Source organism: Camelina sativa, chromosome 16 (assembly GCF_030686135.1).
Source record: "Camelina sativa cultivar CO46 ecotype springtype chromosome 16, ASM3068613v1".
Lineage (NCBI taxonomy): Eukaryota > Viridiplantae > Streptophyta > Magnoliopsida > Brassicales > Brassicaceae > Camelina > Camelina sativa.
Genome location: NC_141895.1, coordinates 22,163,065 through 22,177,336, shown reverse-complemented (window position 1 = coordinate 22,177,336; position 14,272 = coordinate 22,163,065). Strand labels below are relative to the sequence as shown.

The 14,272-nt window shown below is 35.7% G+C and overlaps 5 protein-coding genes and 1 pseudogene across 8 annotated transcripts; 2 read left to right on the top strand and 4 right to left on the bottom strand.

Moving 5' to 3' along the window:
* Positions 1-940: 940 nt before the first annotated feature.
* LOC104751237 (protein SAR DEFICIENT 1) lies at positions 941-5,219 on the top strand. The gene is made up of 7 exons (XM_010473147.3): positions 941-1,120; positions 1,409-1,484; positions 2,442-2,979; positions 3,893-4,053; positions 4,153-4,341; positions 4,427-4,514; positions 4,642-5,219. The coding sequence occupies exons 1-7, from the start codon at positions 1,032-1,034 to the stop codon at positions 4,851-4,853; spliced, it is 1,353 nt and encodes a 450-aa protein (XP_010471449.1). The 5' UTR covers positions 941-1,031; the 3' UTR covers positions 4,854-5,219.
* Positions 5,191-5,568, bottom strand: LOC147925835 (mitotic-spindle organizing protein 1B). Its single transcript, XM_087489917.1, has one exon. The coding sequence runs from the start codon at positions 5,566-5,568 to the stop codon at positions 5,359-5,361; it is 210 nt and encodes a 69-aa protein (XP_087346043.1). The 3' UTR covers positions 5,191-5,358.
* Positions 5,191-6,328, bottom strand: LOC109129708 (non-specific lipid-transfer protein 2 pseudogene; annotated as a pseudogene). The gene is made up of 2 exons (XR_015583537.1): positions 5,699-6,328; positions 5,191-5,571 (listed from the first exon to the last, which is right to left on the bottom strand). The product of XR_015583537.1 is annotated as a non-specific lipid-transfer protein 2 pseudogene (transcript).
* LOC104751238 (uncharacterized) lies at positions 5,191-8,733 on the bottom strand. Of its 2 annotated transcripts, none has more exons than XM_087489916.1 (4): positions 7,660-8,030; positions 7,094-7,535; positions 5,699-6,868; positions 5,191-5,571 (listed from the first exon to the last, which is right to left on the bottom strand). In XM_087489916.1, the coding sequence occupies exons 1-2, from the start codon at positions 7,853-7,855 to the stop codon at positions 7,102-7,104; spliced, it is 630 nt and encodes a 209-aa protein (XP_087346042.1). In that variant the 5' UTR covers positions 7,856-8,030; the 3' UTR covers positions 5,191-5,571; positions 5,699-6,868; positions 7,094-7,101. The 2 variants fall into 2 exon arrangements, with proteins under 2 accessions (XP_087346042.1, XP_087346041.1); XM_087489915.1 differs by lacking the exon at positions 5,191-5,571 and adding an exon at positions 8,368-8,733 and having other exon boundaries at positions 6,654-6,868; positions 7,660-7,864.
* A 166-nt stretch (positions 8,734-8,899) lies between these two features.
* Positions 8,900-11,237, top strand: LOC104751232 (uncharacterized). Of its 2 annotated transcripts, none has more exons than XM_010473141.3 (5): positions 8,900-9,680; positions 10,152-10,301; positions 10,413-10,517; positions 10,616-10,753; positions 10,889-11,237. In XM_010473141.3, the coding sequence occupies exons 1-5, from the start codon at positions 9,069-9,071 to the stop codon at positions 11,021-11,023; spliced, it is 1,140 nt and encodes a 379-aa protein (XP_010471443.1). In that variant the 5' UTR covers positions 8,900-9,068; the 3' UTR covers positions 11,024-11,237. The 2 variants fall into 2 exon arrangements, with proteins under 2 accessions (XP_010471443.1, XP_010471444.1); XM_010473142.3 differs by having other exon boundaries at positions 9,069-9,680; positions 10,419-10,517.
* A 163-nt stretch (positions 11,238-11,400) lies between these two features.
* LOC104751231 (uncharacterized) lies at positions 11,401-14,074 on the bottom strand. Its single transcript, XM_010473140.3, has 10 exons — positions 13,553-14,074; positions 13,387-13,464; positions 13,071-13,251; positions 12,835-12,962; positions 12,628-12,730; positions 12,438-12,538; positions 12,184-12,358; positions 11,922-12,092; positions 11,725-11,825; positions 11,401-11,639 (listed from the first exon to the last, which is right to left on the bottom strand). Exons 1-10 carry the CDS (start codon positions 13,808-13,810, stop codon positions 11,580-11,582), a joined length of 1,356 nt encoding a protein of 451 aa, XP_010471442.2. The 5' UTR covers positions 13,811-14,074; the 3' UTR covers positions 11,401-11,579.
* Positions 14,075-14,272: the final 198 nt, after the last annotated feature.

Sequence of the window (14,272 nt, the reverse complement as noted above, 5' to 3'; positions counted from 1 at the left end):
AAAAAAAAAAAAAAAAAAAAAAAAAAAAAGAGAACAGAGTCGATCGATTGTGGCTAAAACGTACAACAAGTTTTGAGAGAAAAAAATGAGATTTAAAATCCACCCAACAAGAAATTACCTGAGTAGAACAAATCAATTTGACGAACCTTCTTAGAAACCATTCACTAAATCACCCTTTTATTATATAGTTTAATATTAATGAACTCACAATAACTTGGATAAGATTAATCTTCTTTTACACAACACATTCTATATTTTATGTTATAAATTTTCTGGTTTAATACTAGCTTTTTTTATATATTAGGAAAAAGAGTACGCAAACCAAAAAAGGTTATAGTAAGACTTTCATTTTATTTTGCTCAAAGTATAGTTTGACAAAATGACATACTACATATAACATATTAGTCGACGAGACCAACTAAAACCAACAAGTTGGGGTTATTGCAAGCTTTGCCTTTTTCTGACATGAAATTATGAAAGAATCTGAAAGACTGAAACCTGTCTTTTTCTCTAATTTTCATAGTTTTTTTTTCTATTTTTCAGAACATGTTTGATTTCAGTTGTGTTAAAGTTCTGTGAAGATCTCGCAGAAATTCTTTCAAGAATGGACCGCATCAGCCTTTAGTAGTATAGTGCGGTTCACAAGAAGTAACCATGTAGCATAACGATCGAGCTTTTTTATCAGCCATCAGATCTAAAAAGCCAAACGGATGGGGAGATCGGAGTCGTCGACTTGTTAAATAAGGAAGCATTCTCAGTAGGGGTTGACGTCAAAAGTCTCCTTATTTATGACGCCATAAAACGAAATTTCGACGTGGACTTCTTTGGTGTGTTGCCAGGTTGTTTCCTTTGTCATTCTACGAACCTTCGTTATTTCCATTTTTATTTTCTCCTTTTTGTGTTAATATAGAGACCAATAGACTAACCCATATATATACTTCATTCCCATTATAGCTTCAAAAAACATCACTAAACCTAGATTTCATAAAAGCTCTATCCTCTCTCTTCCTATCTCTCTTAAAACTCCAAATATGGCAGGGAAGAGGTTATTCCAAGATCTTGATTCCGACCAAGAAAATAAGTCCGATAAACGAAATAAATCTCTACCATCCCTTTCCTCGTAATTTGCTTTTATCAGAAAATCTTGATTCTTTTTTTTTTTTTCATTTCTTATATTTATTTTGGTTATGATGAATCATTCCTACAACCTTTATCTTTGTTTGGAGCATGTTCATTCTTCAATCGTTTTTTTTATCACACACATGCTAGTATTTTATTTTATGTATATGCTCTATCTCCCTCTGATCTTTCTCTCTCTTATCCACAAAATTATATAATATCTTCTTTTTTATTTTACTACTCTTGAACTTTATTTTTCACATAACTTTTGTTTTCGTCCAATTTCCAGTGTGCTTGGAGCATTCATCACAGAGAACACCATGAAGAGCTTCTCTTCAGCCCTAGAGCCCTTTCTTCGGAAAGTTGTAAGTACACACTATAATTTTAGTTTAATTTAATTTGTTTATCAATATTGTATGAGTAGCACTAGATTCATCGTGCATATCTATACTTTTAAAACTGACAACTCATAGAGATAGAGAATTGGAGATATTGTCAATTTAACAAATTGAGAATTAGATATACATATTTACTATGTTTGATCATATGCATATAGTTAAGCAACAAGTGTTACATACAATTATACGAGTCTAGGATTGACGATGTCTAATGCGAGAGTTGGAACTTGATAAGTGAAAAAATAAGAAAGATTCCATCATGTTGCTAGTATATTATAAATTCATATTTTATGTACAACAAATATGTATACTTGCATACATATATCATATATAACACATACATTACTTAATATATTTTTTTTGGGCAAACATTACCTGATATATATATATATCATAACTTCATAGCTTCATGATTCATTAAGATAGTATTAGATACTTACAAAATTATAAATCTTTTTATTATTGATAACAAACCTCTCTAACCTAACATTTCAGTCAACTAAATATCTAGAAATAAAAAACAAAAGACTGGTCTACACACATATATACACATATGTACAATATATATATATATATGCTAGTACCATTGACAATATCTGCATACGCCTACACATTTAATTTACAAAATATGTCTTTTTAGCACTATGTGATTTTGTTCGGTGAATTTTGTTGTTTTAGATTCTTAAATAAAGTCTGAGATACATGTTAGTCTTTTTTTCATGTATATTCAATTCATACATAAAATCCAATAGAGCTAGAGATTAGTTGATGGGGTACATAGTAGTGTGTTACACGAAAAAATAATAGTAACAACAAATATAATACACATATTAGTAGTTTACACACAAAATTTTGTGTATTAAAATATGAAACGGCAAATTGATTTTTTTTTTATAACTCTTTTGGTGATGCATGAACAAACAGGTAAGACAAGAGGTAGAATATGGAATAAGTAAAAGATTCCGATTCTCTCGGTCATCGTCGTTCTGGGTGGAAGCTCCGGAGAATACTACTCCGACATTTAAGTTGATGTTCCGTAAGAATTTAATGAAACCAATATTCACCGGTAGCAAAATCAGTGACGTGGACACCAATCAACTTGAGATAATCCTTGTTGATGACTCAAACAATCCGGTGAATCTCGACCGTCCGATCAAACTAGACATCGTTGCTCTTCACGGAGATTTTCCTTCGGATGATAAATGGAGTAGTGATGAGTTTGATGGTAACATCGTCAAAGAAAGGGATGGCAAACGTCCGTTACTTACCGGAGACGTATCTGTGACGGTGAGAAACGGCGTTGCAACGATCGGAGAAATCGAGTTCACAGATAACTCGAGTTGGATCCGTAGCCGTAGGTTTAGAATCGGTGCGAGAGTTGCAAAAGGGGGTAGTGATCAAGGTGTCACGGTTTGTGAAGCCATGACTGAAGCGATTGTTGTTAGAGATCATCGTGGAGAATGTAAGTTTATTTTCTTAATTACTAGTAATTATTTTACCTTAACCTGAAAATAATGAAATATATATAACAGTTAAATCTATGCATCATTTATATATATATATAAAGTTTTTTTGCTTATATTCGTTAAGCAGTACTCCACTATAGGGATGTGATAGTAACTTATCAACACTAGCTAAAAGCATGTTTCAATTATCTTTGAATTGACCATAGATATATGGCATCTTATCGATCCATCATATACCCTTTTTATATTGATTCTAATCATTCTATGCAACATATGCGTGCATTCGTAATACATTAAATTGATATTTTGTTTTTGTCAGAATTTATTGTACTACTATTTTCAAAATTTTCGTTATTAAAACTTCTTTTTTTTTGGAACATATAAATCGTTCATATAAGGTTTTGGTTTGATCTGTTTTTTTTTCTTTTTCTTTTGTTAATCGGTTTTATATCTTTTAAGACTCTTAGTTTTTACTTTTTAGGTAGAAAAAAAATGTTATATTAAACTGTTGAATTTGTCATGATGATATGTTTTGTCTACAAGTATTATTTCTGTTTACTTTGTCTTTACATACACAAACCACACAGATTTTAATTATTTTTTATGTCGACCGTATGCAAACGACTGTCCACTTTTTATAAATGCCTAAAGTCTTTTGGTCAATATGCTTATATCTTATTAACTATTGTTATTATCTATCTTATCAATTAATACTTGATTGAGTTATATAGTCTATTCACTATGAAATCATATAATTCGAACATTATAACACACAAATCCTAATTCTTAATCTGATGGGTTCAACAAGAAACACATGCATAAAGCGGATATATATAAAGTACGATGCATAGTAGAAATTAATTACAAATTCTAAACAGTTTTGTTTTGTACAACTTGGGGTTCGTGAAGTGTACAAGAAACATCACCCACCAATGTTAGAAGACGAAGTGTGGCGGCTAGAGAAGATAGGCAAAGATGGGGCCTTTCACAAGAAGCTCTCCTCTAAACAAATCAATACCGTCCAAGACTTTTTGAAGTTATCAGTCGTTAACCCCGACGAACTTCGTCAGGTTTAAATTATTATCTAATTTGGTATTGTTTGACCCCAAAAAGTTTATAAGCATTATAGAACTAATAGTGTTAATTTTGTTTTGTTAATTTATGTACAGATTTTGGGGCCTGGAATGTCTGATAAAATGTGGGAAGTAGCATTGAAACATGCTAGAGAGTGTATTTTGGGAAATAAGTTATACATTTCCAAAGGACCGAATTATTTCATGATTTTGAATCCGATATGCGAGGTTATGAAAGCAATGATCGATGGTCATGATTTCTCTACTCAAGAAGCCCTGAATCAGGTATATATATAATATAGCTCAATGATTCTATATTGAATGATGTATATTGGTTAGAAACTGTATTTACATTTCGTCTTTGTTGCAGCGCTACGTTAAGGACTTAGTTGGAGAAGCTTACTTAAAGTGGGACTTGTTAGAAGAACGAACGAACGAGGCTGCTCTTTTGACACAAGGTACTTTTAAAATAAAGTCGATGTAATCACCATTTCTGTTATTATATATATATATATATATATATATATATAATTGCTCAATATCGTTGATTATTAACTGAATTTAAATTACAAAAATGATACATAGGTGACGAATTGGACCAACAATATGCAACGGGCCAGTCCCACTACCAGAACATGGAAATCAATAGGTCTTATCAACAAAACGGATATGTTCAAGAGAGTCTTGTTACAAACAATTTGGCGATAGTAAACGAAGGGTACATAACGACTCCACCGGGGTTCGAGATATGTTTCACCGGATCTTCGTCACAAAACAACCATATAAACCCTTTCTAAATCCTCATCTATCTACGTCAGTATTGGAAGAAGACACACCCTGTCCATAGTGCCTTGACAGCGATTGGGCTCTCTCTAAATGAGAGTTTAATCTTACTACATGGTGAAAACATGTAATCTACATCTGTGGATCATTATTGTACATAAAAAGTGTGAAATTGACTAGAGTCATATGTATTTTTCGTTGAATGGTATACCACTTGTTCACGTTTTCATGTAAATATGAAAACGTTGTTTTTTATACCATTCACTTTTTAACAAGTTTTTACGGTTTTAAAAATGTTATTCCGACTACATAAATATATGTACTTGTTGAAAGCATCACAGTTACTCAACCTTAAATGAAAGAAGATGATTATTATGTCATTGTCTCTTGAGCACAAGAAGAAACATTCATCTAACCAATCCTAATTTACACAAGCCATGGCAAAATGAAATCGAAGCTTAAAAATTGGAGAAATAAAGGTAGAATATCTAAAATGACATTTGATGATCTAATCTTATTTTAATCTAGCGTAGAAGTAGTTGTAGGAGTAGTAGTATCCCTACGAAGCTCCTTGACGAGAGTAGCGAGAGCCTCAGGGTTAAGACCAATATCGCAAAGAGCAATGAGAACTGACAAAGTATGTCGATCCAGCCCCGTCTCCAATATGTTCGACATCCTAAACACCAGCTCCAACGACTCCCTCGCTGTTTCAGCTGCTTCCTGATTCATACTCTGTCCAACATTATCCACGACCAAAAACTCAATTTTGACTTTCGGAAACGCCTCAATTTCATAGTTTCAAATACTATCTAATCAATTAGATCCTAAGGTAAGAAGATTGTTAGGAAATAAAACGAACCGATTAAGCGACGAGGACAACGAACGGCGTCGAGATCTAAGATCTTGAGATGAGATGAGATGAGTTGAGAGAAACGATTCTCGATTTCGTGATCGGCGGGACAAGACGACGAGAGGCCTAAACAGAATAATAAAGCCAATAAACCATTGGCCGGTTTTGGGAATATTAACTGGTTCAGTTTAAACCAGGTCGGCACCGGTTATGATCAATTAATCATAGAGGAGGAGTTCAATTAAAAGAAAGGAATGATGACCAAAAGGGAACACCTTTCTTGGGTCTTGAAAGCAAAGAAACAGAACATATATCGAAAATGACAACATAAAATAGTTGGGACTAGCACTTGGGATATGGGCAATGACAATCATTGGCGATCTTTTTGGCGTTTGGTGAGTTAAGGAATGATTTGAAGTTAGGGTTCTTCAGGTACTGGCAAACACAGTGCTGTTGCTCCTTCACCTTCTTGCAACACTGATCCGATGGATTTGACCCTTTCCTTATGGTGTCCAAGCATGGACTCAGCTGCATAGGATCACATGGCTCTACCGCAGCGACTCTGTTCTCTTGAGCAACAATGAGAATGAGAAGGATTGCACAAGCGAACAGCACTGGTTTTGTAAAAGAACACTTCATTGTCTCTCTACTCTCTAAGTTGGAGTTTTCAGAGAAAGAAGAGGAAGGTATTTGGTTTGGTGTTTGAGGTGGGTTTCTCTCGTTCTATATATAGAAGAAGATGGCTTTGAGTGAGTCACGTTACTGAAATGAGAGTTTGTGGTTACAGGAGATCTCGATACTGTATGTCTAAAAGAGATTATAGTTTATTTTTTAAAATGCTCGGACAAAGCATAAAGGCCTAAACACCATTTGGGAGAAGTTATGAAACCACGTGCATCCAACATAGATGTCAGCTTTCGGCTAACCCCCCGTGAAGGTATATGAATTTGTTGACACTTAAACAAAGAAAAGAAAACACTTTCATAATTATATTCTAATTCATTACTATTGTATGATATATAATGTACTACTACTACAAAGAAAGCACAAAATATGACTCTAATATCTAGTTTACTTTATATTCGAAAGTCATAACTTACAGCCAACTTGCACCAAAAGCTGTACTGTTTCCATTCACTGTGTAGTTGCTTCCTTCAAAATCTTCGATGTAGTGCAAGTCTGTAACCAAACAAGAACACCAATCAGATAAGAAGCCATCGAGGTTTTCATACTTTGTACGTAATAGATAGGAATAAACAAAGCCCGAGACACATGATTAAGCAAGAAATCACATGATTAAGTAGAAAATGCAAAAATGTGACCAAATCAAATAAAGAGACTGTAAAATGCAGAAGAAATGTTATCTTTGAGAGTATCATATATGGTGCTAAATAGAAAACATACAATCAACGTTAAGTCACTTTGAGAGAGTCAGAATAAGACGAGGAGTGATTAGCTTTCCGGCCATCATCAATCTTGATATTGACATCAGACAAGCCAACATCTTTCAGACCATCAATCTTGATATTGACATTAGACAAGTCAACATCTCTCAGGCCATCAAACTCTATATCTGAATCAGACGAATCACCACCATCTCTCAGGTCATCATCACTTCCGATATCAGAATCAGAGGAATCACCATCGCCATCAGTCTCAATATCCGATTCAGAGTGAGTGTCATGGGCGTTGTTAACAGGATGCTTACGCACAACCTCCTCCATGACCTCATCGTCACTATCATCGTGATTACCTGATAACTTCCTAATCATCATTAACTCAAATAAATCGGGAATTGAATCCTCATCTCCATCATCCAAAATCTTTTGAATCCTATTTTTCAGCTCTGCAAAACCAAATCGATAAAAAAAAAGAAAAAAAAAGCACCGTATTACATTCTAAGCAAATTGTAATATCTATCAGCGAACTCAAAAAAAAAAAAAAAAAAAATTGAATTCAAGAGAGGTCACCTTCTTTAGAAAGAACCTTGTCGGTATTGAAACTAGGCGCGGAGTCGGAGTCGGAAGAGAAGAAGACGGGACGGGAAATAGCTCGGTCCAAGAGAGGAACAAAAACAACACGAGAATGACGAAGATTCACGGGTGAGTGAAGGAAAGTTCGAGTTCGAGCCAATAAACTGGGTAATCTCTGAAGAAATCGACTCATGGGATTCGCCTAGGGTTTATCAGAGGATTGTCAAATTAGGGCTTTTGAATCAAAAAAGCAATGTTAACCGCTCTTTTCTTCGTTTCCGGTTATAATTAACTGAATCCGACAAGACTGGGCCGCGTTTTGTTGACCAATCCTTTTTTATCATTGTTGATAGTATATGGAACAGCCCAATCTAGGCCCAGATCTTTTTTTTTTTTTGCTCAAAGGTATTTTATTAAGACACATTTTCACCTGACCTGAGGGGTCCGATTTAAAAATAATTTGTTTGAAACATGAAAAATTATAATTTGTTCGTTCACCAGTCAATATTGTAAGTAATATTAGGATTTATCACTTTTTAGTTTTTTTTCCCTCAAATCTCAATGACAGTAGTTTGCTTAAACAACTAAGATTTTCCAGCAAATCCGGACCAATATTCTTGGTGTGTAAACAAACACAACTAGCAGATTAGATACTAGATAAAATATACAATGTGCCAGTATAAACAAAAATATAGGAGTACTAACTTGTGATCGACTTGTGTGTGTGTTTTTTGACTTGTGAGTTGTTTTGTGACCCCCCTCTAAATGTTTCTTGTCTTTCGTACCTCGAATACCTAAAATGTTCAAAATACCTCTGACAAAGAAAAGAGAAAAAAAAAAAAAAAAAGTAAAAGTTGACACATGAGACATTTCTTCTATTTATACAAGCAAAAAGACAATAAAATTTCCTCAATTCTATCTTCGTTCCTGAACAAAACTGGACCCAAAACGAAGAAAATAAAGAGTTATTCAAATCAAGTCAATTTCTTGATACTTTGCTAGGAAGTGAGAAAAAAACAGAGAGGGGTCCAACTCTAAAAAAAAGACTGGTGAATAGCTAAATTAAATATCAATATTACCCTCAATAACCATCACAATTTCAAACAGTGCTAAAAGCCTAAAAACTCAAGCAAAGTATAAACCACACATCATGAGACAGACAGACATGTGACAAGAAATAAAAATATCTAATTCGGTGACACTTTGTATTAATAAGACTTCAAACACAATCTAGAATAAAGGAAGAAGTGGATTTTGATTAGTTAACGTACTAATTACTTAATTAGTTTCACTAAATCCTTCTTCCCCGCGCTGTGCCTGTGTCTTTTTTTTTGTTTACTTTCCCCTATCTCTCTCTCTCTCTCTCTCTATCTCTCTGTTCTCCTCTACAGAAGAAGAAGAAGACAATGCCAGTTTCTGCAGAGGCTTCTTCGACGACAATAGGTCAACACATCAAACTCCAACGACCTAGGAATCATCGAAACCTCCAACCCACTTCCACCGCCGACGAGCCTCTTCTCCCCAAACCTCCTAGCAGCCGCGTCTGTAAATCCGCCATGTCTTCCTTCTTCCTCTTACCAACAACAACAACAACCAACGAAACCACCAGAAAGAAACCAAACGGTTTCACCCAAACGGCGTCGTTTCGTGCTCTAGGCTGCACAACCTCCGCATCTCAGCAAGTTTCTGTCCCCGCTGTGATTCGCTCTTCAGCAGACTGGGATGCGAATAGTAGTAATCACAAAATCAAGAAGACGAAGAAGAAGAACAAGAACAAAGGTAACAGCAGCTACAATGGCGGCGGTTCGATTAAGATCTTGAGCGAGTCTACTAGTAGTAGCAACGTTGGTTGCGCGGCGATTCCTGATGTCTGGTGCGGACCTGGAGTTGGGTTTTCAACGGATGCGGTTGTCAGCGGCTCCGTTGAAACCGTCGAGTCAGATCCTCCGAGAAGGAATATTCCGGTGAGACGCAAAATCGATGGAGATAATAAAACCAGTCATAACCAACAGAGAGAGGTACTTTTAACAATTTTCTAACTTTTTTATGCTTATGCTAAAGTTTCCATTTTTATTATTCGTTTTTGTGCCTTCTATATGTTTTAATTTGATTTTTTTTTTTTTAATTTTGAGTATATGAATTTTGCTGAAATGTTTTTAGAGTTTATATATAAATTAGTTGGAAAATGTTAGTTATAATATCTTGAGAATATTTGATTTGCCTCTATCTTTCTAGTTAGTTAGCATTATGGTTTCTTTCGTCTTGATTTAAGTATATCGTCTTTTCATCGGAATATATATTCCCTCGTTTTTTTTTTTTTTTTTTTTTTTTTTTTTTGTTATAATTCATTCAGTCGATAATTTTGGAACTCGCAAGCTTTTCTTTTGTGGAGTAAACTTAAGGTTATGTAGTAGGTTCAAGTGATCATATGAGGTTTTGGTTTTTGTGTTTCTTCTTAGTCTTTTTAACTCAACTGTTATACATTGCAGGGTTCTTCTCTTCTTCCCAGACGATCTCTCAATCAAGAATCCAATCCTTATTTCGATTCTGATTCGACCTTTTTGACATCGCGGGCTGAACAGAGTGATAGATATCATCGTCATCTACGTCAACCTTACTACCCTGATGGACTCGCTGAGGTTTGAGTGTTTTTTTTTTTCTTTTTTTTTTTATTTTTGACTAAGTTTTAAGGTCTTAGAGATCGTCATCGAGCTTGTGTAATGTTTTACGCTTCTGTTTGTTTCATTTAGTTGCAGATGATGATGCTGCAGAATGGTTTTGTAATGGGAGGGGTAGTAAGCTTAAACGATCGCTTCCGTGACTTGAGGCTCAATGTCGATAACATGACATACGAGGTAACTAAGGTGTCTTCTTTACAAAGTACAAGGAGCTGATGACGTCTCTTCTAGGTTCTTTAGTGTGTGTTGTGATTGTTTTGTGGTTTGGAAAACAGCAACTTTTGGAGCTTGGTGATAGAATTGGGTATGTGAACAATGGACTTAATGAAAAACAAATCAAAAGCTGTCTACGGAAAGTCAAACCATTCCGTTTAGATACACCAGTTGAAGACAGAAAGTGCATCATCTGTCAAGTAAGTCCAGAGTTTGGTTTCTTTGCTCTAGTCCATGTCAGTTCTTTTTAGAACAGACTCATATTTAGATTTGGTGCTAAAACAGATTTGTTTCTTAAGCAGTAGTAAATGTTCATGTGTATGTTTGTTTGTCAGGACGAGTATGAGGTTAAGGACGAGGTAGGGAAATTAAAATGTGGGCACAGGTTCCATACCCACTGTGTGAAACAATGGCTAGTGAGGAAGAACTCTTGTCCTGTTTGTAAAACGATGCCGTACGTTAAGTCTTAGATTTAGAGAGGTATATCTCCTCCTGTGATGATGATTCCTCATTTTGGGATTGAAACCAATCACTATTTATTTATTTTTCTTTGAAAGAACCAAATCTTATGTTAGATTATTTTGGGCTTTTTTTATTCATGATTGCTGTTTGAAACTTTTGTATAACCTATGGAAAAAGTCTCATGCGACATTGTGAACCCCACATTGCTTGTGGATTCCTTCATGTTTTGTTGGTGATAATTAGGTCGTCAACTACAAAAATGTTAGGTAGATCTAGCATTATATGATCACATGAAATTGATGAGATTGTTACGTGCAAGTAACATCATGTTGATGTATCTATAGTGTAATCTACCCAAACATGAGGTTAGTTTAAACAAGTTAAATGTATAAATGAAATCTTTACCAGTCTGAAATAACTAGACATCAGTTCTTTACTACTTTGCTTTTGCTTACCGAGTACAAAGCTCCCAAATATGTGAAGATAATGTATACATGAATGTGTGTACCTTCTTTTATATACAGAGAAACAAGAATCAAATCCATTTGAAATCTGGGTTAACTCTTAACTCTCATCATGTTGCTGAAGAAATCGAGCAATCAAAGGATATACTTCGCTCCGTGCCTGAAGTGAGAATGAAATGAAAGGTTGAATACATAACCAATATGACTTGTAATAATAGAATGAAGAGTAAATGATCATTACATACCGTTCGACCAGAAAGCAGATCCTGGTGGCCATAATGTGGACCTCCAGGTGATCCCAAAACTTTGAAAGTAGCTAGATGTTCTGGAATCAGCTTTACAGTATCTGCCAGATCAACACCATCGCACACTGTTATGCATTACATCAATTAAGGAAAACAAAATTTTGAATTCGCGGTTAAATATGTTGTAGAGTAACAACCGTATACAGCATCAGGGGGGCAGACTATGTCCCAGTCTCCTGCAAGAGCTAAGATCGGCACATTGGTTTTGCTAATATGATCCTTGTAATAGAAAGTACCGGTTCTATCACGCAGCCCACCTTGGTCCACCGCTGTTGTTAGTTGCAAGAGAAGCTTAACTGGTACTGTGGCTGTTTTATTTCTCAGAATAACATTATCGTTAACGTCAATGTGTCTTGTGTTAAATATGTGCAGAAGTTTGTGAAAGTAGTTTGTACTTACATAAGCTGTTCAAAACAAGCTTCTCAATCACTTCGGGGTCCATCATTTGAGGAGCAGAGATATTAGCGGTTAACCAGGACAAAGGATATGGAGGACGACACATTAGAGGGTGAGCCATGGCGAGCATTGTGTCAATCGGCATGATAGGCAGGTTAATAGCTTCTGCAGGCGCTTTCTGAAGCAAAACGACATTTAACATCACTTATCCCTGAATGATAGTGTAACAGTACAGTGTTTGGCTTGTGAGTACTTACGATGGGTAATAGGTACTTGAGAAGTGTTCCTGAGGATGAATAGTCAAATGTTGATGCGAGAGTGACGACAGAAGCTAACCCCGAATCCATTCCTTTAAAGCCTAGTGAAGAAACGTGATTGAGCCAAAATGTGACAATGACTTACATTGCTGTAATCATCAGTCTATATGATTTTATAAGAGAAGGTTACCGCATCTTGAGAGCATGGCGTATAACAAGATACCACCCATTGAGTGACCAACGGCGAGCAACTTGCCATCTTTAGGATTGGCTTGAGTCCTCACATACTCCAACTGAGACCAACACACCATACAATCAGACATACACAGCTATAGCAGTAGCGTGTGAGCAAGTGTCCTCCAAGTTTAAGAAGAATAAACAAGAAGTGTCACCTCACCGCAGAAGGAATATCTTCTTCAAGATAGTTATCAAAATCCCAATTGTAATGAGGGATAAGTTCAAACCGCTGCTTGAAATCTCCCACTCTCTTAGATAGACGGTCTTGCAGCCCGATGATCTTGGAATCTGCAAGTTATTTCTCAGTAAAATAGACAAAATAAATATTCTCTTCTCTGTTGTTCTCAACAGAAGAAACCAAAATGACAGTATGAGAGAGGTAATGAATCAATCAACCTCCATCAAGAACATTTTCCAGTCTCTCGGATACATTTACGAGATTCTCCAATAGATTCGAGACTATCCGTTGCTGGTTATCCAGATTTCTATCAACACTTAGAGAACTCAAACCGGCTCCACGGAGCTCAAGAATCCAAGTATCAAATCCAGAACCAGACATGAATCTTGCAAAGGAACACTAAAAACTAAAACGTTTTAGATTCAAAAAATACAAACTTGTGTTCCAAGAATCCATTTCAGTATACACTACAAGCTCACGCCTAAACTAACTGATCATAATAATTTGTTTTTTTTTTTATATAAATCAAATCACCTCAGGGGAAAGATCGTATGTGACGGCATTGGTCCCAATCCCAGACAACAGAAGCAAAGGATGTTTCCTCTTTGGTGCCTATAAGTGTATACAAATACGTATATAAGTAAACCTATATAAGTACATGTCTCTCTCTCTCTCTATATATATATATATATGTCGGTACCTTTGGGGAAGGAAGATAACGCCAGAGAGCGACGCGCCAATCGGAGTTTGGAACAGCAACGTAGTGGAGTTCATCCGCCGTGCAAATTTCATTCACCGTCGTCTTCGCGGCCGATGTGATCGTCGGAGATGATGAGCCGACGACTCGGCCGAGTCGCACAGAGGAGAAGAAGCGACGAGAGTGACTGCGTAAAGAAGTGGCGGCGACAGCTGTGGAAGTGAGGGAAGATAAACTAAACTCGAATCGGAGAGCATCCATAACCACCGTGAACCACCCACAAATGTCGCCGGATAAAAAACAACGCTAGTTTGGTTATTTATAGACGGTCGAAGATCTCTCACTGAGTCGTTGTCTACTTGTCTGCTCAATTTCTAATTTTTTTTGTGGTTTGAGTTTTTCAATTTAAATTCCGTTTGCCACAAAATTATAAAACGCAAAAATAATTCCCTTAATTTTGTGAAATTAGATCAAACGTCGGCGCAACTTTATCCAAAAGTATAAAAATATCTTTAAGATTTTAAAATCTTGTTCTTATCCTATGTTTTTTGTCGATACGTACTACACATTCGAATCCAGACGATGATGACACGTACGACATCAATAACTTTAGAAACTATACTACGAAAGTTCTTAATTGGTTTGTATTTGTATCTTTGTTGTTTTCTGAAGTGGGTTACATAACTTATCCACAAAATCGATAACTCGTAGATCTATAAAACC